This window comes from Dendropsophus ebraccatus, chromosome 11 (assembly GCF_027789765.1).
Source record: "Dendropsophus ebraccatus isolate aDenEbr1 chromosome 11, aDenEbr1.pat, whole genome shotgun sequence".
Taxonomy (NCBI): domain Eukaryota; kingdom Metazoa; phylum Chordata; class Amphibia; order Anura; family Hylidae; genus Dendropsophus; species Dendropsophus ebraccatus.
The window spans coordinates 2,215,922-2,242,359 of NC_091464.1; the positions used below are offsets into that span (position 1 = coordinate 2,215,922).

Here is a 26,438-nt window from a genome sequence, read left to right on the forward strand (position 1 = left end):
AGGGGCCACATCCCGAAAGCTAATGGCGGAGATCACACTACAACAGTATCAAGGCAAAGTCGGAGCCACATCCCGAAAGCTAATGGCGGAGATCACACTACAACCGCATCAAGGCAAAGCCGGAGCCACATCCGAAAGCTAATGGCGGAGATCACACCACAACAGTATCAAGGCAAAGCCGGAGCCACATCCCGAAAGCTAATGGCGGAGATCACACCACAACAGTATCAAGGCAAACCCGGAGCCACATCCCGAAAGCTAATGGCGGAGATCACACTCCAACAGTATCAAGGCAAAGCCGGAGCCACATCCGAAAGCTAATGGCGGAGATCACACTACAACAGTATCAGGCAAAGCCGGAGCCACATCCGAAAGCTAATGGCGGAGATCACACTACAACAGTATCAAGGCAAAGCCGGAGCCACATCCGAAAGCTAATGGCGGAGATCACACTACAACAGTATCAAGGCAAAGCCGGAGCCACATCCGAAAGCTAATGGCGGAGATCACACTACAACAGTATCAAGGCAAAGCCGGAGCCACATCCGAAAGCTAATGGCGGAGATCACACTACAACCGCATCAAGGCAAAGCCGGAGCCACATCCGAAAGCTAATGGCGGAGATCACACTACAACAGTATCAAGGCAAAGCCGGAGCCACATCCGAAAGCTAATGGCGGAGATCACACTACAACCGCATCAAGGCAAAGCCGGAGCCACATCCGAAAGCTAATGGCGGAGATCACACTACAACCGCATCAAGGCAAAGCCGGAGCCACATCCGAAAGCTAATGGCGGAGATCACACTACAACAGTATCAAGGCAAAGCCGGAGCCACATCCGAAAGCTAATGGCGGAGATCACACTACAACAGTATCAAGGCAAAGCCGGAGCCACATCCGAAAGCTAATGGCGGAGATCACACTACAACAGTAACAAGGCAAAGCCGGGGCCACATCCCGAAAGCTAATGGCGGAGATCACACTACAACCGCATCAAGACAAAGCCGGAGCCACATCCCGAAAGCTAATGGCGGAGATCACACTACAACCGCATCAAGGCAAAGCCGGAGCCACATCCCGAAAGCTAATGGCGGAGATCACACTACAACAGTATTAAGGCAAAGCCGGAGCCACATCCCAAAGGCTAATGGCGGAGATCACACTACAACCGCAACAAGGCAAAGCCGGAGCCACATCCGAAAGCTAATGGCGGAGATCACACTACAACAGTATCAAGGCAAAGCCGGAGCCACATCCGAAAGCTAATGGCGGAGATCACACTACAACAGTATTAAGGCAAAGCCGGAGCCACAACCGAAAGCTAATGGCGGAGATCACACTACAACAGTATCAAGGCAAAGCCGGAGCCACATCCGAAAGCTAATGGCGGAGATCACACTACAACAGTATCAAGGCAAAGCCGGAGCCACATCCGAAAGCTAATGGCGGAGATCACACTACAACAGTAACAAGGCAAAGCCGGGGCCACATCCCGAAAGCTAATGGCGGAGATCACACTACAACCGCATCAAGACAAAGCCGGAGCCACATCCCGAAAGCTAATGGCGGAGATCACACTACAACAGTATCAAGGCAAAGCCGGAGCCACATCCGAAAGCTAATGGCGGAGATCACACTACAACAGTATCAAGGCAAAGCCGGAGCCACATCCGAAAGCTAATGGCGGAGATCACACTACAACCGCATCAAGGCAAAGCCGGAGCCACATCCGAAAGCTAATGGCGGAGATCACACTACAACCGCATCAAGGCAAAGCCGGAGCCACATCCGAAAGCTAATGGCGGAGATCACACTACAACAGTATCAAGGCAAAGCCGGGGCCACATCCCGAAAGCTAATGGCGGAGATCACACTACTACAGCAAGCAGGGGCCACATCCCGAAAGCTAATGGCGGAGATCACACTACAACAGTATCAAGGCAAAGCCGGAGCCACATCCGAAAGCTAATGGCGGAGATCACACTACAACCGCATCAAGGCAAAGCCGGAGCCACATCCGAAAGCTAATGGCGGAGATCACACTACAACAGTATCAAGGCAAAGCCGGGGCCACATCCCGAAAGCTAATGGCGGAGATCACACTACAACCGCATCAAGGCAAAGCCGGAGCCACATCCGAAAGCTAATGGCGGAGATCACACTACTACAGCAAGCAGGGGCCACATCCCGAAAGCTAATGGCGGAGATCACACTACAACAGTATCAAGGCAAAGTCGGAGCCACATCCCGAAAGCTAATGGCGGAGATCACACTACAACCGCATCAAGGCAAAGCCGGAGCCACATCCGAAAGCTAATGGCGGAGATCACACCACAACAGTATCAAGGCAAAGCCGGAGCCACATCCCGAAAGCTAATGGCGGAGATCACACCACAACAGTATCAAGGCAAAGCCGGAGCCACATCCCGAAAGCTAATGGCGGAGATCACACTACAACAGTATCAAGGCAAAGCCGGAGCCACATCCGAAAGCTAATGGCGGAGATCACACTACAACAGTATCAAGGCAAAGCCGGAGCCACATCCGAAAGCTAATGGCGGAGATCACACTACAACAGTATCAAGGCAAAGCCGGAGCCACATCCGAAAGCTAATGGCGGAGATCACACTACAACAGTATCAAGGCAAAGCCGGAGCCACATCCGAAAGCTAATGGCGGAGATCACACTACAACAGTATCAAGGCAAAGCCGGAGCCACATCCGAAAGCTAATGGCGGAGATCACACTACAACCGCATCAAGGCAAAGCCGGAGCCACATCCGAAAGCTAATGGCGGAGATCACACTACAACAGTATCAAGGCAAAGCCGGAGCCACATCCGAAAGCTAATGGCGGAGATCACACTACAACCGCATCAAGGCAAAGCCGGAGCCACATCCGAAAGCTAATGGCGGAGATCACACTACAACCGCATCAAGGCAAAGCCGGAGCCACATCCGAAAGCTAATGGCGGAGATCACACTACAACAGTATCAAGGCAAAGCCGGAGCCACATCCGAAAGCTAATGGCGGAGATCACACTACAACAGTATCAAGGCAAAGCCGGAGCCACATCCGAAAGCTAATGGCGGAGATCACACTACAACAGTAACAAGGCAAAGCCGGGGCCACATCCCGAAAGCTAATGGCGGAGATCACACTACAACCGCATCAAGACAAAGCCGGAGCCACATCCCGAAAGCTAATGGCGGAGATCACACTACAACCGCATCAAGGCAAAGCCGGAGCCACATCCCGAAAGCTAATGGCGGAGATCACACTACAACAGTATTAAGGCAAAGCCGGAGCCACATCCCAAAGGCTAATGGCGGAGATCACACTACAACCGCATCAAGGCAAAGCCGGAGCCACATCCGAAAGCTAATGGCGGAGATCACACTACAACAGTATCAAGGCAAAGCCGGAGCCACATCCGAAAGCTAATGGCGGAGATCACACTACAACAGTATTAAGGCAAAGCCGGAGCCACATCCGAAAGCTAATGGCGGAGATCACACTACAACAGTATCAAGGCAAAGCCGGAGCCACATCCGAAAGCTAATGGCGGAGATCACACTACAACAGTATCAAGGCAAAGCCGGAGCCACATCCGAAAGCTAATGGCGGAGATCACACTACAACAGTAACAAGGCAAAGCCGGGGCCACATCCCGAAAGCTAATGGCGGAGATCACACTACAACCGCATCAAGACAAAGCCGGAGCCACATCCCGAAAGCTAATGGCGGAGATCACACTACAACAGTATCAAGGCAAAGCCGGAGCCACATCCGAAAGCTAATGGCGGAGATCACACTACAACAGTATCAAGGCAAAGCCAGAGCCACATCCGAAAGCTAATGGCGGAGATCACACTACAACCGCATCAAGGCAAAGCCGGAGCCACATCCCGAAAGCTAATGGCGGAGATCACACCACAACAGTATCAAGGCAAAGCCGGAGCCACATCCGAAAGCTAATGGCGGAGATCACACTACAACAGTATCAAGGCAAAGCCGGAGCCACATCCCGAAGGCTAATGGCGGAGATCACACTACAACCGCATCAAGGCAAAGCCGGAGCCACATCCGAAAGCTAATGGCGGAGATCACACTACAACCGCATCAAGGCAAAGCCGGAGCCACATCCGAAAGCTAATGGCGGAGATCACACTACAACAGTATCAAGGCAAAGCCGGAGCCACATCCGAAAGCTAATGGCGGAGATCACACTACAACCGCATCAAGGCAAAGCCGGAGCCACATCCGAAAGCTAATGGCGGAGATCACACTACAACAGTATCAAGGCAAAGCCGGAGCCACATCCCGAAAGCTAATGGCGGAGATCACACTACAACAGTATCAAGGCAAAGCCGGAGCCACATCCGAAAGCTAATGGCGGAGATCACACTACAACAGTATCAAGGCAAAGCCGGAGCTACATCCGAAAGCTAATGGCGGAGATCACACTACAACAGTATCAAGGCAGAGCCGGAGCCACATCCCGAAAGCTAATGGCGGAGATCACACTACAACAGTATCAAGGCAAAGCCGGAGCCACATCCCGAAAGCTAATGGCGGAGATCACACTACAACAGTATCAAGGCAAAGCCGGAGCCACATCCCGAAAGCTAATGGCGGAGATCACACTACAACCGCATCAAGGCAAAGCCGGAGCCACATCCTGAAGGCAGCCCTACTGATCCCGATACACTAATGACAGGGATCACACTACAACAGCAAGCAGGGGCCAAACAGAGACCTGCCACAGCTGTCTATACAGTATATGGGTAGTATATGGATACAGTGTATGGGTAGTATATGGATTCAACAAAACTGTGAGTCCAGCTTCCAGCAAGTAGTTGCAATGTGTATTTATTCAACAACCTTCGTCCCCGTACACACACTGCAGCCTGCTCCCAACAAGACGCCTACGCGTTTCAGCTGCGTTACGCAGCCTTAATCATGGTAGTATATGGATACAGTGTATGGGTAGTATATGGATACAGTGTATGGGTAGTATATGGATACAGTGTATGGGTAGTATATGGATACAGTGTATGGGTAGTATATGGATACAGTGTATGGGTAGTATATGGATACAGTGTATGGGTAGTATATGGATACACTATATGGGTAGTATATGGATACACTATATGGGTAGTATATGGATACAGTATATGGGTAGTATATGGATACAGTGTATGGGTAGTATATGGATACAGTGTATGGGTAGTATATGGATACAGTGTATGGGTAGTATATGGATACAGTGTATGGGTAGTATATGGATACAGTGTATGGGTAGTATATGGATACAGTGTATGGGTAGTATATGGATACAGTGTATGGGTAGTATATGGATACACTGTATGGGTAGTATATGGATACACTGTATGGGTAGTATATGGATACACTGTATGGGTAGTATATGGATACAGTATATGGGTAGTATATGGATACAGTATATGGGTAGTATATGGATACACTATATGGGTAGTATATGGATACACTATATGGGTAGTATATGGATACACTATATGGGTAGTATATGGATACACTATATGGGTAGTATATGGATACAGTATATGGGTAGTATATGGATACACTATATGGGTAGTATATGGATACAGTATATGGGTAGTATATGGATACACTATATGGGTAGTATATGGATACACTATATGGGTAGTATATGGATACAGTGTATGGGTAGTATATGGATACAGTGTATGGGTAGTATATGGATACACTATATGGGTAGTATATGGATACACTATATGGGTAGTATATGGATACAGTATATGGGTAGTATATGGATACAGTATATCGGTAGTATATGGATACAGTATATGGGTAGTATATGGCTACAGTGTATGGGTAGTATATGGATACAGTGTATGGGTAGTATATGGATACACTATATGGGTAGTATATGGATACAGTATATGGGTAGTATATGGATACAGTGTATGGGTAGTATATGGGTAGTATATGGATACAATGTGGACCCCTCTGGAGGCGGCAAGGCAGATCACTGTTAGAGATGAGTGACCCCGGATCATGCAGCAACTGATTCCCTGAGGCTGCAGCCCTGTAACTAGGTAGAAGACATGGACCCAGTCATAGAGCACAGGTTGTAGCCATGTTTTCCAGGACTCCCTAAGGCCACATTAACCCGTCCGTTATTCTTTCTGCAATTGCCGACAGAACGTAGGTCCAAAGTTATTAATGTCCCGACTATGCTAACGGAGTGGTAATGTAGTTCTCCACGAGGCACGCAGCTCTACAGATGCACATGTATCGTCCCAGGCGGCACTACGGACATGTGACTGTAGCCTAAGGCTGCATCTAACTGGTTGCTGCACCACCATGGACTGTACCTGTACCCCACCTGCTATAGGAGAGGACTGCGGACCTGCCGGAAGCAGCATGGACTGTACCTGTACCCCACCTGCTATAGGAGAGGACTGCGGAGCTGCCGGAAGGAGCATGGACTGTACCTGTACCCCACCTGCTATAGGAGAGGACTGCGGACCTGCCGGAAGGAGCATGGACTGTACCTGTACCCCACCTGCTATAGGAGAGGACTGCTAACCTGCCGGAAGGAGCATGGACTGTACCTGTACCCCACCTGCTATAGCAGAGGACTGCGGACCTGCCGGAAGGAGCATGGACTGTACCTGTACCCCACCTGCTATAGCAGAGGACTGCGGACCTGCCGGAAGGAGCATGGACTGTACCTGTACCCCACCTGCTATAGGAGAGGACTGCGGAGCTGCCGGAATCTATCCAGGTGATGTGTGTCACCAGGAGGTGTCGGGGTCCCCGATGTAACTATTACACCAGAAGTCGCTCCGATTTTTTCATGGTACGCAGTTTGCAGGTTTAGTTCTTTTCTTTGAGAATCAATGTGTATTTAAAGGGGTTTTCCACAGGACGGGGAGAAGTCCGGCCTCTGAGCCCCCCGGGGATGTCTAGTGTGTGACCTGTGGCTTCATTCATTCTTTATGGAGCCGCCAGGGAAAGCGGAGTACAGTCCTCCACAGAGAAGGATGGAGCCGCCAGGGAAAGCGGAGTACAGTCCTCCACAGAGAAGGATAGAGCCGCCAGGGAAAGCTGAGTACAGTCCTCCACAGAGAATTTTGGATAGAGCCGCCAGGGAGAGCTGAGTACAGTCCTCCACAGAGAAGGATAGAGACGCCAGGGAAAGCTGAGTACAGTCCTCCACAGAGAAGGATAGAGACGCCAGGGAAAGCTGAGTACAGTCCTCCACAGAGAATTTTGGATAGAGCCGCCAGGGAGAGCTGAGTACAGTCCTCCACAGAGAAGGATAGAGACGCCAGGGAAAGCTGAGTACAGTCCTCCACAGAGAAGGATAGAGCCGCCAGGGAGAGCTGAGTACAGTCCTCCACAGAGAATTATGGATAGATAGAGAGATTCCCAGTCCTCCACAGAGAATTTTGGATAGAGCCGCCAGGGAAAGCTGAGTACAGTCCTCCACAGAGAATTATGGATAGATAGAGAGATTCCCAGGGGGCACAGAGGTTGGGACCCCAGCAATCTCATACGTGTCCCTAATCTTGTGGACCTGATAGGAGACCTGGATTTTATTCTCATCATTACTAACCCACTGGTGATAGAACGGACACTCTGTACATTAGTAACCCACTGGTGATAGAACGGACACTCTGTACATTAGTAACCCACTGGTGATAGAACGGACACTCTGTACATTAGTAACCCACTGGTGATAGAACGGACACTCTGTACATTAGTAACCCACTGGTGATAGAACGGACACTCTGTACATTAGTAACCCACTGGTGATAGAACGGACACTCTGTACATTAGTAACCCACTGGTGATAGAACGGACACTCTGTACATTAGTAACCCACTGGTGATAGAACGGACACTCTGTACATTAGTAACCCACTGGTGATAGAACGGACACTCTGTACATTAGTAACCCACTGGTGATAGAACGGACACTCTGTACATTAGTAACCCACTGGTGATAGAACAGACACTCTGTACATTAGTAACCCACTGGTGATAGAACAGACACTCTGTACATTAGTAACCCACTGGTGATAGAACGGACACTCTGTACATTAGTAACCCACTGGTGAAGGAACAGACACTCTGTAATTACTACCCCACTGGTGATAGAACGGACACTCTGTACATTACTACCCTACTGGTGATAGAACGGACACTCTGTACATTAGTAACCCACTGGTGATAGAACAGACACTCTGTACATTACTACCCCACTGGTGATAGAACGGACACTCTGTACATTACTACCCCACTGGTAAAGAAACGGACACTCTGTACATTACTACCCCACTGGTGATAGAACGGACACTCTGTACATTACTACCCCACTGGTGATAGAACGGACACTCTGTACATTACTACCCCACTGGTGATAGAACGGACACTCTGTAAATTACTACCCCACTGGTGACGGAACTGACAATCCCCAGCCGACCTGACAATCCCCAGCCGACCTGACACCCACAGCAAAATGTGAGAGGAGAATCCAATCATTAACACAACAAGCTAAAAGATACCTTATCCTCCTCTCCAGCCAGCCCGACCTCTGCAGGTAACTTCTCCACTTTTCCATCAGTTTTCCCTGTATTAAAGCAAAATATATATAATTTGCAAAGTTTCTGCGGAGAAAAACACTATCTGTCATTGGTGTCAGAAAAAGACTCGACCACCAGAAACCATCAGTGAACGCAACAAAAAGGAGCAGGTGATGTGCAAATAGTATCAGCTTACCAGATACACCGCCCACACCCCATTCCTTCATCAGGTTTAAGAGAGGGGCTACATAAAGAGCAAATAATAACGTCCTGGGCGGGGGCCCCAGGTGACAGAAACCACTCCGCTCTCCAGCTTGGCTGCAGGTTCTGGAACTTGTTTCCATTGAAGTGAATAGAACTGTAAAACCCAACCCAAAAGTAGAGACAAGAGCGGTGCTGTCTCTGGAAGAAAGCGGCCATGGTTTTTCTAATGGTGGACAAGCCCTTTAAGTAATGTTGCTCACCTTGGGGTCTGGGGAGCCTCAGGATCTTCCTGTGATTGGATGAAGCCTGCACTTTACATACAGAATCCACAATTGCTGATTTTGCGGTTTGTTGGAGTCGTAGAGCTTTCTCTTGTCTGATCTCTTCAAGGGTTTTCACTTTAACCTTCTCTATTGAATGTGAACTGTGTTTTGTCCCTTCCGCTGTGGGTTTCGCGGTGCGGACATGGCTGGGAGCGCTGTCATTTACTATTGGCAGCTTCATCTTCCGTCCAGCCTGAACGTTGCGACTAATCCCCGTCTGTTTCGGTGCAGTCTCGGCTGGGATTGTCTCACACTCGGTTGTACTTCCAGATATCGTTTCCTCAGGCTCCTTATCTGCCTTGCCATCTCTTTCATCTTTGGCGTTCTCGTCTGTTAGTTGTCTCAGTCTCTTTTCTTCCCGAATTTCGCTCAATGATTTGATGTGAATGGCTGGGTGAGGCTTGGAGGAGATCTTGCTCTTCTTACTGTCGTCACATAGAGAGGGAGGACTGGTCTCTTGCTTTACACTTTGACTGGCTTTCTCCTGACGGATTTCTTCAAGGGTCTTAATACGGAAGTCAGACACTGTATAAGCAGCTGGATCAGCAAAAAAAAAAAAGGTTACATGTGGTCAGTAAAATCTCATGACTTCAGTCCACTGCCTTACTCAAAGTAAAAGGGGGGAAATTAAAATCAAGAATAAGGTTGGTGTGTTGTGCTCTTATTTTTACATACAGACCAGGGATGGGAATCTTCAGCCCTCCAGCTACAACTCCCATCATGCCTGGACAGCCAAAGCTAAAGCCTCTCCTGCTCTGGACAGTTCCTGACATGGACAGAGGTGGCAGCAGAGAGCACTGTGTCAGACTGGAGAGAATACACCACTTCCTGCAGGATATACAGCAGCTAATAAGTACTGGAAGACTGGAGATTTTTAAACAGCCCGCCCGCCAGGAGAGAGCGAGAGAGAGAGCGAGAGGAGCCCGCCCGCCAGCAGAGAGCGAGAGGAGCCCGCCCGCCAGCAGAGAGCGAGAGGAGCCCGCCCGCCAGCAGAGAGCGAGAGGAGCCCGCCCGCCAGCAGAGAGCGAGAGGAGCCCGCCCGCCAGCAGAGAGCGAGAGGAGCCCGCCCGCCAGCAGAGAGCGAGAGGAGCCCGCCCGCCAGCAGAGAGCGAGAGGAGCCCGCCCGCCAGCAGAGAGCGAGAGGAGCCCGCCCGCCAGCAGAGAGCGAGAGGAGCCCGCCCGCCAGCAGAGAGCGAGAGGAGCCCGCCCGCCAGCAGAGAGCGAGAGGAGCCTGCCCGCCAGCAGAGAGCGAGAGGAGCCCGCCCGCCAGGTATTACATAGGGAGAAAGGAGCCTGCCCGCCAGGTATTACATAGGGAGAGAGGAGCCTGCCCGCCAGGTATTACATAGGGAGAAAGGACCCTGCCCGCCAGGTATTACATAGGGAGAGAGGACCCTGCCCGCCAGGTATTACATAGGGAGAGAGGACCCTGCCCGCCAGGTATTACATAGGGAGAGAGGAGCCTGTCCGCCAGGTATTACATAGGGAGAGAGGAGCCTGCCCACCAGGTATTACATAGGGAGAGAGGACCCTGCCCGCCAGGTATTACATAGGGAGAGAGGACCCTGCCCGCCAGGTATTACATAGGGAGAGAGGAGCCTGTCCGCCAGGTATTACATAGGGAGAGAGGAGCCTGCCCGCCAGGTATTACATAGGGAGAGTGGAGCCTGCCCGCCAGGTATTACATAGGGAGAGAGGAGCCTGCCCACCAGGTATTACATAGGGAGAGAGGAGCCTGCCCGCCAGGTATTACATAGGGAGAGAGGAGCCTGCCCGCCAGGTATTACATAGGGAGAAAGGACCCTGCCCGCCAGGTATTACATAGGGAGAGAGGAGCCTGCCCGCCAGGGCTTACATAGGGAGAGAGGAGCCTGCCCGCCAGGTATTACATAGGGAGAGAGGAGCCTGCCCGCCAAGTATTACATAGGGAGAGAGGAGCCTGCCCGCCAGGTATTACATAGGGAGAGAGGAGCCTGCCCGCCAGGTATTACATAGGGAGAGAGGAGCCTGCCCGCCAGGTATTACATAGAGAGAGAGGAGCCTGCCCGCCAGGTATTACATAGGGAGAGAGGAGCCTGCCCGCCAGGTATTACATAGGGAGAGAGGAGCCTGCCCGCCAGGTATTACATAGGGAGAGAGGAGCCTGTCCGCCAGGTATTACATAGGGAGAGAGGAGCCTGCCCGCCAGGGATTACATAGGGAGAGAGGAGCCTGACCGCCAGGTATTACATAGGGAGAGAGGAGCCTGCCCGCCAGGTATTACATAGGAAAGAGAGGAGCCTGCCCGCCAGGTATTACATAGGGAAGAGAGGAGCCTGCCCACCAGGTATTACATAGGAAAGAGAGGAGCCTGCCCGCCAGGTATTACATAGGGAAGAGAGGAGCCTGCCCGCCAGAGCTGACAATCTACAAGGGGAGGGAGACAGAAGGGTTCGGGGGCAGCTAGTAAAGGTAGGTGGTATGCATTGTGGTGTTGGGCATCTTAGTCTCTGCTAGGACCATCACACCACTTGTGGGTAAGCCAGACATTAGGATTGCATGAGGCTGTAACATGATACATAACAGAATATACAAGAAAGGGAATAAGAATTGTTATAGTTGATCACTTATTTCCAGTTGCTGCTATGCCTATACCTGGCTTTGGCTGACCCTCGGGGCTATCAGGCGGGGATGTCATCCTCTTCCCAAGTCTTTTGGACAATGTTCTCTTTGCAGGAGGCAGAACATCTCTAGCAGCAGCTACTAGAAAGTAATGAGGATGGTTAGTGGCTGTCTCTATATAGAAAGCAAATAAATCATATAAAGGAGAAGTCCGGTGGATTATAAAACTGATTATAAGCTCTAACTCCCGCAGGGAGGCATATCACTCAGAGTTGTGTTTTTGCTGACGGACTGGCCGCTCAGCCAATCAGTGACTGGGTCCCGCCTGTCCGTCAGCTTCAGAAATCCTGGAGCCCAGCAGGGGTCCTGTGCCTGGTCCCACCGCTCACCATGGGAAGAGGTAAGCAAGCTGGTGGATTTTATAACCCATTGGACTTCTCCTTTAAGAAAAGCTAGGAACACATAGATAAGTGCACATTCTCTATAAGACAGGCGCAGTACCTAGTGGGCTGTCTCCGGGGAAATTCTTGCGTTTTCCCAATCTTTGTGCCAAGGTAAGGTGTGCGGTCGGTGCTGGGAATGACAGAAACATGAATACTCATTAAATACCTACAATTTATCGTATATATCTATAGCGCCCCCATAAGGACAAAGCTGAGCTACTATATAATATTTTCAAACCAAGAAGAAGAAAAAGAAAACTTCAGAAAGGAAAGCCAGAGGGTCCGGTTAGATGGGCTGATATTAACCCCTTAGTGCTGCAGCTAGTTTGGCCTTTCATGACCAAGCTAAGTTTTTAAGTCTGACCTGTCTCACGTTATGCGGTTATAGCGTTGTGATGCATTAATGTATGCTAGTCATTCTGAGATGTATGATTTTTTGTTAAAAACATCAAAATATGAAAAATTGGAAAAATGATAATTAATTTTTCCTGCTTTTTAAATATCATATCATAATTATTGTATTCTCTGGGTCACTACGGTTATGTCGATACCAAATTTGTTTAGTTTTTTTTTTATTACCACCACTTTGACACAATAAAAACTATCTTCCTGAAAAAAAGGATAAAAACTGTCACCACATTGCTATATCCATAGCCTTCGTATCTTTCGCACGACAGAGCCGGCTTTGGGCTCATGATTTGCAGGAAGATGTGTAGTTTTTATTGATACCAAGTATTACATGTATATGACATTTTGATCTCTTTTAGGATTTAATTTCGAAGCAGATTGATAAAATACACCAGCTTTTTCCCCCCCTATTTTTCTTTTACATCGTGTGTCATGCGATATGATTGGTTTAGTTTTATAGATTAGGTCGTTACAGATGTGTATATATTTTATGTTTAAGTGGTTTTATGTAATGTTTTATTCTATATAGGGAAGTTAATGCTTTTTTTGGGGAGGGCTGCGGGGGATTTTTTTGGTGTGTTTTGGTGCAAACTTTTTTTCCCCCACTTTTACACTAGTGTACATAACTGTACACTAGTGTATACCAAGCAGTGATCTTTTGATCACTGTTACAATACAGTACCCTACTACTGTAGTGCAGCATATTGCCTATGTCAGCAACCAGCTTACAGGCAATCTACACAGCCATGCCTCTCGTACGGCTGTGTAGAGGCTTTACCCTGGCAATCCCAGGGGACTTTAGAAGGCCCCAGTGATTGCCATGGCCGCACCTGACCGGAACCAGTTACATGCCGCTGTCATGACTTGACAGCGGCATTTAATGGGTTAAAACTACCCAGAGCGGTAAATTAGCGCTCCGGGTAGTTGCAGCAGGAGATCAGCTGTCATGCTGACAGCTGACCTCCTGCGTTGCCGACGCTTCTGCGCTGGTACCATTTATTCTGTCCCCGCCGTAAAAAGCCGACGCGGACAGAATAAAGCCCAGTAGTGATGGCCGTAAAAAGCCGATACAGCGGTCACTAATGGGTTAAGGAGCAAGTGAGCGACAACCTGTCAGGTCAGTGCTTGCTCCCTTCTTGTTTTCAGCTCACTGTCTGTGCTATTGCACGCACCAACATGGAGCGGGGGAGCAGCAGGAGGGGCTGTTTAAAGAAGACAGCAGCGGCCCCCGCTTCTATTATATGGGGTGATGGGCAGATCAGAGTCTATTCATTGCTCAGGTTTTAGGACAACGATCAGCTAACGTCGTGCATGTCAGATGTCCCTTTACACCAAATTATTATCTGAAAAGGTCGGGAATCGGCCAAGTACGGCCCATAATCATTCAGTGTAATATCGCCCTAAATAAACAAAGATCTGACAGATCAGCGGTTATGTAAAACATTTCTTATAATAAAAGGACCAGCTATCATGTGACTACCTTTACTTGTTAACTTGGCAGTCCGCAGATCCGTGATGAGGTCGTCTACTTGGTTATAAGGAGAAGCAAAGATTTCTGGAGAAACAGAATAATCTGGGAAGAAGAAACAAGTTCTCAGTATTAGGTGTCATATTAGAAAACATTCTGCAAAGACTAAGTCGCTTTCCGAGACGATTCACCGATTCTATCCTCAATATCTGATCACAGCCAACTGACCAGCCGTGCCAGATCAGCGGCATCACACTAAGGAAAGAAGCTGGCGCCTGTGTACATTGTGGCCCTTTATAATAAAAGAGAGAAGCTGGCGGCTGTGTACATTGTGGCCCTTTATAATAAAAGAGAGAAGCTGGCGGCTGTGTACATTGTGGCCACTATAATGAGAGAAGCAGGAGGCTGTGTACATTGTGGCCCTTTATAATAAAAAGAGAGAAGCTGGCGGCTGTGTACATTGTGGCCACTATAATGAGAGAAGCAGGAGGCTGTGTACATTGTGGCCCTTTATAATAAAAAGAGAGAAGCTGGCGGCTGTGTACATTGTGGCCACTATAATGACAGAAGTAGGAGGCTGTATACATTGTGGCCACTATAATGAGAGAAGCTGGCGGCTGTATACATTGTGGCCACTATAATGAGAGAAGCTGGCGGCTGTGTACATTGTGGCCACTATAATGACAGAAGCTGGAGGCTGTATACATTGTGGCCACTATAATGACAGAAGCAGAGGCTGTGTACATTGTGGCCACTAAAATGAGAAAAGCAGGAGGCTGTGTACATTGTGGCCACTATAATGAGAGAGAAGCTGGTGGCTGTATACATTGTGGCCACTATAATGAGGGAGAAGCTGGTGGCTGTGTACATTGTGGCCCTTTATAATAAAAGAGAGAAGCTGGCGGCTGTGTACATTGTGGCCACTATAATGAGAGAAGCAGGAGGCAGTGTACATTGTGGCCACTATAATGAGAGAGAAGCTGGTGGCTGTGTACATTGTGGCCACTATAATGAGGGAGAAGCTGGTGGCTGTGTACATTGTGGCCACTATAATGAGAAAAGCAGGAGGCTGTATACATTGTGGCCACTATAATGAGAGAGAAGCTGGTGGCTGTGTACATTGTGGCCACTATAATGACAGAAGCTGGAGGCTGTATACATTGTGGCCACTATAATGAGAGAAGCAGGAGGCTGTGTACATTGTGGCCACTATAATGAGAGAAGCAGGAGGCTGTGTACATTGTGGCCACTATAATGAGAGAAGCAGGAGGCTGTGTACATTGTGGCCACTATAATGAGAGAAGCTGGCGGCTGTGTACATTGTAGCCACTATAATGAGGGAGAAGCTGGTGGCTGTGTACATTGTGGCCACTATAATGACAGAAGTAGGAGGCTGTATACATTGTGGCCACTATAATGAGAGAAGCTGGCGGCTGTATACATTGTGGCCACTATAATGAGAGAAGCTGGCGGCTGTGTACATTGTGGCCACTATAATGACAGAAGCTGGAGGCTGTATACATTGTGGCCACTATAATGACAGAAGCAGAGGCTGTGTACATTGTGGCCACTAAAATGAGAAAAGCAGGAGGCTGTGTACATTGTGGCCACTATAATGAGAGAGAAGCTGGTGGCTGTATACATTGTGGCCACTATAATGAGGGAGAAGCTGGTGGCTGTGTACATTGTGGCCACTATAATGAGAGAAGCAGGAGGCAGTGTACATTGTGGCCACTATAATGAGAGAGAAGCTGGTGGCTGTGTACATTGTGGCCACTATAATGAGAAAAGCAGGAGGCTGTATACATTGTGGCCACTATAATGACAGAAGTAGGAGGCAGTGTACATTGTGGCCACTATAATGACAGAAGTAGGAGGCTGTGTACATTGTGGCCACTATAATGACAGAAGCAGGAGGCTGTATACATTGAGGCCACTATAATGACAGAAGTAGGAGGCTGTATACATTGTGGCCACTATAATGAGAAAAGCAGGAGGCTGTGTACATTGTGGCCACTATAATGAGGGAGAAGCTGGTGGCTGTGTACATTGTGGCCACCATAATGAGAGAAGCAGGAGGCTGTGTACATTGTGGCCACTATAATGAGAGAAGCAGGAGGCTGTGTACATTGTGGCCACTATAATGAGAGAAGCAGGAGGCTGTGTACATTGTGGCCACTATAATGAGGGAGAAGCTGGTGGCTGTGTACATTGTGGCCACTATAATGAAAGAAGCAGGAGGCTGTGTACATTGTGGCCACTTTAATGAAAGAAGCAGGAGGCAGTATACATTGTGGCCACTATAATGAGAGAGAAGCTGGCGGCTGTGTACATTGTGGCCACTATAATGAGAGAAGCAGGCGGCTGTGTACATTGTGGCCACTATAATGAGAGAAGCAGGAGGCTGTGTACATTGTGGCCACTATAATGAGGGAGAAGCTGGTGGCTGTATACATTGTGGCCACTATAATGACAGAAGCAGGAGGCTGTGTACATTGTGGCCACTATAATGAGAGAAGCAGGAGGCTGTGTACATTGTGGCCACTATAATGAGGGAGAAGCTGGTGGCTGTGTACATTGTGGCCACTATAATGAGAGAAGCAGGAGGCTGTGTACATTGTGGCCACTATAATGAGGGAGAAGCTGGTGGCTGTGTACATTGTGGCCACTATAATGAGGGAGAAGCTGGTGGCTGTGTACATTGTGGCCACTATAATGAGAGAAGCAGGAGGCTGTGTACATTGTGGCCACTATAATGAGGGAGAAGCTGGTGGCTGTGTACATTGTGGCCACTATAATGAGAGAAGCAGGAGGCTGTGTACATTGTGGCCACTATAATGAGGGAGAAGCTGGTGGCTGTATACATTGTGGCCACTATAATGACAGAAGCAGGAGGCTGTGTACATTGTGGCCACTATAATGAGAGAAGCAGGAGGCTGTGTACATTGTGGCCATTATAATGAGGGAGAAGCTGGTGGCTGTGTACATTGTGGCCACTATAATGACAGAAGCAGGAGGCTGTGTACATTGTGGCCACTATAATGAGGGAGAAGCTGGTGGCTGTGTACATTGTGGCCACTATAATGAGAGAAGCAGGAGGCTGTGTACATTGTGGCCACTATAAAGAGGGAGAAGCTGGTGGCTGTGTACATTGTGGCCACTATAATGAGAGAAGCAGGAGGCTGTGTACATTGTGGCCACTATAATGACAGAAGCAGGAGGCTGTGTACATTGTGGCCACTATAATGAGGGAGAAGCTGGTGGCTGTGTACATTGTGGCCACTATAATGAGAGAAGCAGGAGGCTGTGTACATTGTGGCCACTATAATGAGGGAGAAGCTGGTGGCTGTGTACATTGTGGCCACTATAATGAGAGAAGCAGGAGGCTGTGTACATTGTGGCCACTATAATGAGGGAGAAGCTGGTGGCTGTGTACATTGTGGCCACTATAATGAGAGAAGCAGGAGGCTGTGTACATTGTGGCCACTATAATGACAGAAGCAGGAGGCTGTGTACATTGTGGCCACTATAATGTCCATCTGTTTTTTTGGCACTGTGGTTCTTGCAAACAGCAGGGGTCCAAGGCTGTGGACCCCCACTAGTCACATATTAATCCTAGGGATAGGCTATCAATGAAAAAGTCTCCGGAACTGTTAAGGCTGGAACTAAATGATGTCTCCGCAATGCCTCAGCTTTGCATCACACCTTTCGTATTACAGCTCAGTCTCCATGAAGCCAAAGGGACTAAGCTGTGATACTTGCCATGGCCAAAATACCAATGCAGAGCTGTGTATAGTGAACAATGAATGCAGAGCAATGAGAAAGGATCCCCAATATCCAAGTCCCTAGCAGACCATTAAGCTTCGGACCAGCGTTGGTGGCTGTGAAATGCTACGTATGATATAGCTAACTATAGTAACTATAGTAATACGGGCGCTTGGGATATCCTCAGTACCTTTTCTGGGCATCAATGTTTTCCTGGTGGATAGCCCATGTGCTCCATGTTGGTTCCCAGGCGCTGCGCTGTGTAGGGCAGAACTCTTCAGCTCCTCACCTTCTTCAGAAAACTGATCTATAAAAACACAAAGAAAAGTTGGAGGTGAAAACAAACGTCCTAATGCACAGGGAGGTTTACGTGTCCCTGCCGCTATAATCAGGGATCCGAAGCGGGAATATGCCGCTATAATCAGGGATCCAAAGCGGGAATATGCCGCTATAATCAGGGATCCGAAGCGGGAATATGCCGCTATAACCAGGGATCCGAAGCGGGAATATGCCGCTATAACCAGGGATCCGAAGCGGGAATATGCCGCTATAACCAGGGATCCGAAGCGGGAATATGCCGCTATAATCAGGGATCCGAAGCGGGAATATGCCGCTATAACCAGGGATCCGAAGCGGGAATATGCCGCTATAATCAGGGATCCAAAGCGGGAATATGCCGCTATAATCAGGGATCCGAAGCGGGAATATGCCGCTATAACCAGGGATCCGAAGCGGGAATATGCCGCTATAACCAGGGATCCGAAGCGGGAATATGCCGCTATAGTCAGGGATCCGAAGCGGGAATATGCCGCTATAGTCAGGGATCCGAAGCGGGAATATGCCGCTATAACCAGGGATCCGAAGCGGGAATATGCCGCTATAACCAGGGATCCAAAGCGGGAATATGCCGCTATAACCAGGGATCCAAAGCGGGAATATGCCGCTATAACCAGGGATCCGAAGCGGGAATATGCAGCTATAACCAGGGATCCGAAGCGGGAATATGCCGCTATAACCAGGGATCCGAAGCGGGAATATGCCGCTATAACCAGGGATCCGAAGCGGGAATATGCCGCTATAACCAGGGATCCGAAGCGGGAATATGCCGCTATAATCAGGGATCCGAAGCGGGAATATGCCGCTATAACCAGGGATCCGAAGCGGGAATATGCCGCTATAACCAGGGACCCGAAGCGGGAATATGCCGCTATAACCAGGGACCCGAAGCGGGAATATGCCGCTATAACCAGGGATCCGAAGCGGGAATATGCCGCTATAATCAGGGATCCGAAGAGGGAATATGCCGCTATAACCAGGGATCCGAAGCGGGAATATGCCGCTATAACCAGGGATCCGAAGCGGGAATATGCAGCTATAACCAGGGATCCGAAGCGGGAATATGCCGCTATAACCAGGGATCCGAAGCGGGAATATGCCGCTATAACCAGGGATCCGAAGCGGGAATATGCCGCTATAACCAGGGATCCGAAGCGGGAATATGCCGCTATAACCAGGGATCCGAAGCGGGAATATGCCGCTATAATCAGGGATCCGAAGCGGGAATATGCCGCTATAACCAGGGATCCGAAGCGGGAATATGCCGCTATAATCAGGGATCCAAAGCGGGAATATGCCGCTATAATCAGGGATCCGAAGCGGGAATATGCCGCTATAACCAGGGATCCGAAGCGGGAATATGCCGCTATAGTCAGGGATCCGAAGCGGGAATATGCCGCTATAGTCAGGGATCCGAAGCGGGAATATGCCGCTATAACCAGGGATCCGAAGCGGGAATATGCCGCTATAACCAGGGATCCAAAGCGGGAATATGCCGCTATAACCAGGGATCCAAAGCGGGAATATGCCGCTATAATCAGGGATCCGAAGCGGGAATATGCCGCTATAATCAGGAATCCGAAGCGGGAATATGCCGCTATAACCAGGGATCCGAAGCGGGAATATGCAGCTATAACCAGGGATCCGAAGCGGGAATATGCCGCTATAACCAGGGATCCGAAGCGGGAATATGCCGCTATAACCAGGGATCCGAAGCGGGAATATGCCGCTATAACCAGGGATCCGAAGCGGGAATATGCCGCTATAACCAGGGATCCGAAGCGGGAATATGCCGCTATAATCAGGGATCCGAAGCGGGAATATGCCGCTATAACCAGGGATCCGAAGCGGGAATATGCCGCTATAACCAGGGACCTGAAGCGGGAATATGCCGCTATAACCAGGGATCCGAAGCGGGAATATGCCGCTATAATCAGGGATCCGAAGAGGGAATATGCCGCTATAATCAGGGATCCGAAGAGGGAATATGCCGCTATTATCAGGGATATGCCGCTATAACCGGGGATAGGGATGCACGATGCACCGAAATATCGATACTACTATCGGTATTTCGGGCAGAAAAACGGTTCGATACCAGGGTTTCCTGGTATCAATACTTTGTTAATTTGCATAATAGCGCAGTTTAACAAAGTATAGAGCAGATAACACGGCCGGCGGCTATCTGAGCGCCGGCCGTGTTCTCTGTATGCCTCTCCCTGCTCCCACCTGTCACTTCCTCCGCGCTCTCTCTCCCTCCGTTCCCGGCGGCGCCAATTTCAAATAGCCGGCACATAGCAATTGCTTGTGCCGGCTGTGTAACTGTGTTGATGCCGCTGTCACACTGACAGCGGCATTAACCCCTCCTGAGCCGCTCCGTATGCAGCAGGGGCGGCTACTGTGTGTAGCAGACCCCCGCTGCTGGTGTCTGTCTGATAATAGGGTCCGGCTGAGCCACACTCTTATCAGGGAGATGATTTATGTGGCATAGGGAGCTGCACTGAGGAGAGCGGGAGGTCCGGGAGAGGAGGACGGAGAAGGCTGATGTGAGGAGGCTGAAGACGGAGAGCGGGGGTGGGGGAGTGAGGAGAAGGGAGAGGAGGTGAGGAAGCTGAAAAGGGAGAGCGAGAGGACGGAGAGAGAAGGCTGGAGGTGAGGAAGCTGAAGACGGAGAGCGGGGGTCGAGGAGAGGAGGACGGAGAAGGCTGGAGGTGAGGAGACTGAAGACGGAGAGCGGGGGTCGGGGAGAGGAGGACGGAGAAGGCTGGAGGTGAGGAGACTGAAGACGGAGAGCGGGGACGGGGAGAGGAGGACGGAGAAGGCTGGAGGTGAGGAGACTGAAGACGGAGAGAGGGGTCGGGGAGAGGAGGACGGAGAAGGCTGGAGGTGAGGAGACTGAAGACGGAGAGCGGGGACGGGGAGAGGAGGACGGAGAAGGCTGGAGGTGAGGAGACTGAAGACGGAGAGCGGGGGTCGGGGAGAGGAGGACGGAGAAGGCTGGAGGTGAGGAGACTGAAGACGGAGAGCGGGGGTCGGGGAGAGGAGGACGGAGAAGGCTGGAGGTGAGGAGACTGAAGATGGAGAGCGGGGGTCGGGGAGTGAGGAGAAGGGAGAGGAGGTGAGGAAGCTGAAAAGGGAGAGCGACAGGACGGAGAGAGAAGGCTGGAGGTGAGGAGACTGAAGACGGAGAGCGGGGTCGGGGAGAGGAGGACGAAGAAGGCTGGAGGTGAGGAGGACAGAGAAGGCTGGAGGTGAGGAGGCTGAGGAGGGAGAGCGGGGGTCCGGGAGAGGAGGACAGAGAAGGCTGGAGGTAAGGAGGCTGAAGATGGAGAAAGGGGGTTGGGGAGTGAGGAGAAGGGAGAGGAGGTGAGGAAGCTGAAAAGGGAGAGCGAGAGGACGGAGAGAGAAGGCTGGAGGTGAGGAGACTGAAGACAGAGAGCGGGGTCGGGGAGAGGAGGACGGAGAAGGCTGGAGGTGAGGAAGCTGAAGACGGAGAGCGGGGACGGGGAGAGGAGGACGGAGAAGGCTGGAGGTAAGGAGACTGAAGACGGAGAGCGGGGACGGGGAGAGGAGGACGGAGAAGGCTGGAGGTGAGGAAGCTGAAGACGGAGAGCGGGGGTCGGGGAGAGGAGGACGAAGAAGGCTGGAGGTGAGGAGGACAGAGAAGGCTGGAGGTGAGGAGGCTGAGGAGGGAGAGCGGGGGTCGGGGAGAGGAGGACGGAGAAGGCTGGAGGTGAGGAAGCTGAAGACGAAGAGCGGGGGTCGGGGAGAGGAGGATGGAGAGCGGGGGTCGGGGAGAGGACGACGGAGAAGGCTGGAGGTAAGGAGGCTGAAGATGGAGAGCGGGGGTCAGGGAGTGAGGAGAAGGGAGAGGAGGTGAGGAAGCTGAAAAGGGAGAGCGAGAGGACGGAGAGAGAAGGCTGGAGGTGAGGAGACTGAAGACGGAGAGCGGGGTCGGGGAGAGGAGGATGGAGAGCGGGGGTCGGGGAGAGGAGAATGGAGAGCGGGGGTCGGGGAGAGGAGGATGGAGAGCGGGGGTCGGGGAGAGGAGGATGGAGAGCGGGGGTCGGGGAGAGGAAGACGGAGAAGGCTGGAGGTGAGGAAGCTGAAGACGGAGAGCGGGGGTCAGGGAGAGGAGTACGGAGAAGGCTGATGTGAGGAGACTGAAGATGGAGAGCGGGGGTCAGGGAGTGAGGAGAAGGGAGAGGAGGTGAGGAAGCTGAAAAGGGAGAGCGGGAGGACGGAGAGAGAAGGCTGGAGGTGAGGAAGCTGAAGACGGAGAGCGGGGGTCGGGGAGAGGAGGACGGAGAAGGCTGGAGGTGAGGAAGCTGAAGACAGAGAGCGGGGTCGGGGAGAGGAGGACGGAGAAGGCTGGAGGTGAGGAAGCTGAAGACAGAGCGGGGGTGGGGGAGAGGAGGACGGAGAAGGCTGGAGGTGAGGAGACTGAAGACAGAGAGCGGGGTCGGGGAGAGGAGGACGGAGAAGGCTGGAGGTGAGGAGACTGAAGACAGAGAGCGGGGGTCGGGGAGAGGAGGACAGAGAAGGCTGGAGGTGAGGAGGCTGAGGAGGGAGAGCGGGGGTCGGGGAGAGGAGGACGGAGAAGGCTGGAGGTGAGGAGACTGAAGACAGAGAGCGGGGTCGGGGAGAGGAGGACGGAGAAGGCTGGAGGTGAGGAGACTGAAGACAGAGAGCGGGGGTCGGGGAGAGGAGGACAGAGAAGGCTGGAGGTGAGGAGGCTGAGGAGGGAGAGCGGGGGTCGGGGAGAGGAGGACAGAGAAGGCTGGAGGTAAGGAGGCTGAAGATGGAGAGCGGGGTCGGGGAGTGAGGAGAAGGGAGAGGAGGTGAGGAAGCTGAAGACGGAGAGCAGGGGTCGGGGAGAGGAGGATGGAGAGCGGGGGTCGGGGAGAGGAGGACGGAGAAGGCTGGAGGTGAGGAAGCTGAAGACGAAGAGCGGGGGTCGGGGAGAGGAGGATGGAGAGCGGGGGTCGGGGAGAGGAGGACGGAGAAGGCTGGAGGTAAGGAGGCTGAAGATGGAGAGCGGGGGTCGGGGAGTGAGGAGAAGGGAGAGGAGGTGAGGAAGCTGAAAAGGGAGAGCGAGAGGACGGAGAGAGAAGGCTGGAGGTGAGGAGACTGAAGACGGAGAGCGGGGGTCGGGGAGAGGAGGACGGAGAAGGCTGGAGGTGAGAAAGCTGAAGACGGAGAGCGGGGGTCGGGGAGAGGAGGATGGAGAAGGCTGGAGGTGAGGAGGACAGAGAAGGCTGGAGGTGAGGAGGCTGAGGAGGGAGAGCGGGGATCGGGGAGAGGAGGACAGAGAAGGCTGGAGGTAAGAAGGCTGAAGACGGAGAGCGGGGTCGGGGAGAGGACGACGGAGAAGGCTGGAGGTAAGGAGGCTGAAGATGGAGAGCGGGGGTCGGGGAGAGGAGGACAGAGAAGGCTTATGTAAGGAGGACGGTGGAGAAGGCTGAAGGTGAGGAGGCTGAAGAGGGAGAGCGGGAGGTCCGGGAGAGGAGGACTGAGAAGGCTGGAGGTGAGGAGGCTGAAGACAGAGAGCGGGGGTCGGGTAGAGGATGACCAGGAGGTCGGCCGTGCTCTGACGGGGGAGGGGGGCTGTAACCTGCATATTACCCTGCCGCCCAAATCCTGGTCACCATGCCCTGAAAGAAGGAAAAGTGCAACTACAACCCATCATCCTAATAACTGAAGTGTGTGTGTTACATGACTACAGCCCCCACCATCCCCCTGGTAGCTGAAGTGTGTGTGTTACATGACTACAGCCCCCACCATCCCCCTGGTAGCTGAAGTGTGTGTGTTACATCAGCGTTTCCCAACAGGGGTGCCGCAGGATCCCGGTGGGAAATGTGCGCTGTCTCTTTAAGCATCCCGAGAAGCTGTGGCCGCGCAGCTTCTCGGGATGCACGGATCACTTTCATGTTCCGCCCGCACTATGAGTGGGCACCTCTGGGGGCATTATTAGTATATGGGGGCACCTCTGGGGGCATTATTAGTATATGGGGGCACCTCTGGGGGCATTATTAGTTCATAGGGCACCTCTGGGGGCATTATTAGTATATGGGGGCACCTCTGGGGGCATTATTAGTATATGGGGGCACCTCTGGGGGCATTATTAGTATATGGGGGCACCTCTGGGGGCATTATTAGTATATGGGGGCACCTCTGGGGGCATTATTAGTATATGGGGGCACCTCTGGGGGCATTACTAGTTCATAGGGGGCACCTCTGGGGGCATTATTAGTTCATAGGGGGCACCTCTGGGGGCATTATTAGTTCGGCACAGCAGGGGATACCTCTGGGGGCATTATTAGTTCGGCACAGCAGGGGATCCTACATACAGGGGGCACAGCAGGGGATCCTACATACAGGGGGCACAGCAGGGGATCCTACATACAGGGGGCACAGCAGGGGATCCTACATACAGGGGGCACAGCAGGGGATCCTACATACAGGGGGCACAGCAGGGGATCCTACATACAGGGGGCACAGCAGGGGATCCTACATACAGGGGGCACAGCAGGGGATCCTACATACAGGGGGCACAGCAGGGGATCCTACATACAGGGGGCACAGCAGGGGATCCTACATACAGGGGGCACAGCAGGGGATCCTACATACAGGGGGCACAGCGGGGGATCCTACATACAGGGGGGCACAGCGGGGGATCCTACATACAGGGGGCACAGCGGGGGATCCTACATACAGGGGGCACAGCGGGGGATCCTACATACAGGGGGCACAGCGGGGGATCCTACATACAGGGGGCACAGCGGGGGATCCTACATACAGGGGGCACAGCAGGGGATCCTACATACAGGGGGCACAGCAGGGGATCCTACATACAGGGGGCACAGCAGGGGATCCTACATACAGGGGGCACAGCAGGGGATCCTACATACAGGGGGCACAGCAGGGGATCCTACATACAGGGGGCACAGCAGGGGATCCTACATACAGGGGGCACAGCAGGGGATCCTACATACAGGGGGCACAGCAGGGGATCCTACATACAGGGGGCACAGCAGGGGATCCTACATACAGGGGGCACAGCAGGGGATCCTACATACAGGAGGCACAGCAGGGGATCCTACATACAGGGGGCACAGCAGGGGATCCTACATACAGGGGGCACAGCAGGGGATCCTACATACAGGGGGCACAGCAGGGAATCCTACATACAGGGGGTACAGCAGGGGATCCTACATACAGGGGGTACAGCAGGGGATCCTACATACAGGGGGCACAGCAGGGGATCCTACATACAGGGGGCACCCCACACAGTGCAGTTACTATGGGAGCCGACAGGAGGGAGAAGGAAAGGAAGTTGCTAGAAATGTGCGGAGCCTAAATTGTTTGTCTCGCAGGTTCTGAAGAGATTAAAAGTAGCTGGAAGAAATCATCATGGAGGTCTGGGCCGGATGGAGAGGAAAAGGGAAAGTGACGCCTCAGATCAAAGACGTCACCTGTGAGTCACTGTATGACCGTTTTCTTATTTTGTAGAACATTATTTAGTAGGGGCGCCCTGAGGGGGAAGAGGTTGGGAAGCACTGTGCTACATGACTACAGCCCCCACCATCCTCCTGGTAGCTGAAGTGTGTTACATGACTACATACCCCATCATCCCCCTGGTAGCTGAAGTGTGTTACATGACTACAGCCCCCACCATCCCCCTGGTAGCTGAAGTGTGTGTTACATGACTACAGCCCCCACCATCCCCCTGGTAGCTGAAGTGTGTTACATGACTACAGCCCCCACCATCCTCCTGGTAGCTGAAGTGTGTTACATGACTACAGCCCCCACCATCCTCCTGGTAGCTGAAGTGTGTGTTACATGACTACAGCCCCCACCATCCTCCTGGTAGCTGAAGTGTGTGTTACATGACTACAGCCCCCACCATCCCCCTGGTAGCTGAAGTGTGTGTGTGTGTTACATGACTACAGCCCCCACCATCCCCCTGGTAGCTGAAGTGTGTTACATGACTACAGCCCCCACCATCCCCCTGGTAGCTGAAGTGTGTTACATGACTACAGCCCCCATCATCCCCCTGGTAGCTGAAGTGTGTATTACATGACTACAGCCCCCATCCTCCCCCTGGTAGCTGAAGTGTGTATTACATGACTACAGCCCCCATCCTCCCCCTGGTAGCTGAAGTGTGTGTTACATGACTACAGCCCCCACCATCCCCCTGGTAGCTGAAGTGTGTGTTACATGACTACAGCCCCCACCATCCCCCTGGTAGCTGAAGTGTGTGTTACATGACTACAGCCCCCACCATCCCCCTGG

At 51.8% G+C, this 26,438-nt stretch overlaps 1 protein-coding gene across 5 annotated transcripts in view; it reads right to left on the reverse strand.

The window, feature by feature from the left end:
• ZC3H11A (zinc finger CCCH-type containing 11A) overlaps positions 1-26,438 on the reverse strand; it is a 97,283-nt gene that overhangs the window by 27,591 nt on the left and 43,254 nt on the right. For 4 of the 5 annotated variants that reach the window (XM_069944847.1, XM_069944846.1, XM_069944845.1 and 1 more), the window contains 6 exons: positions 18,001-18,117; positions 14,058-14,150; positions 12,228-12,299; positions 11,760-11,867; positions 9,063-9,662; positions 8,581-8,645 (listed from right to left, as the gene is read on the reverse strand). In XM_069944847.1, the coding sequence (XP_069800948.1) occupies positions 8,581-8,645; positions 9,063-9,662; positions 11,760-11,867; positions 12,228-12,299; positions 14,058-14,150; positions 18,001-18,117 (1,055 nt within the window). The remainder of the gene's footprint in view (positions 1-8,580; positions 8,646-9,062; positions 9,663-11,759; positions 11,868-12,227; positions 12,300-14,057; positions 14,151-18,000; positions 18,118-26,438) is intronic. The other variant, XM_069944849.1, reaches the window with a different exon arrangement.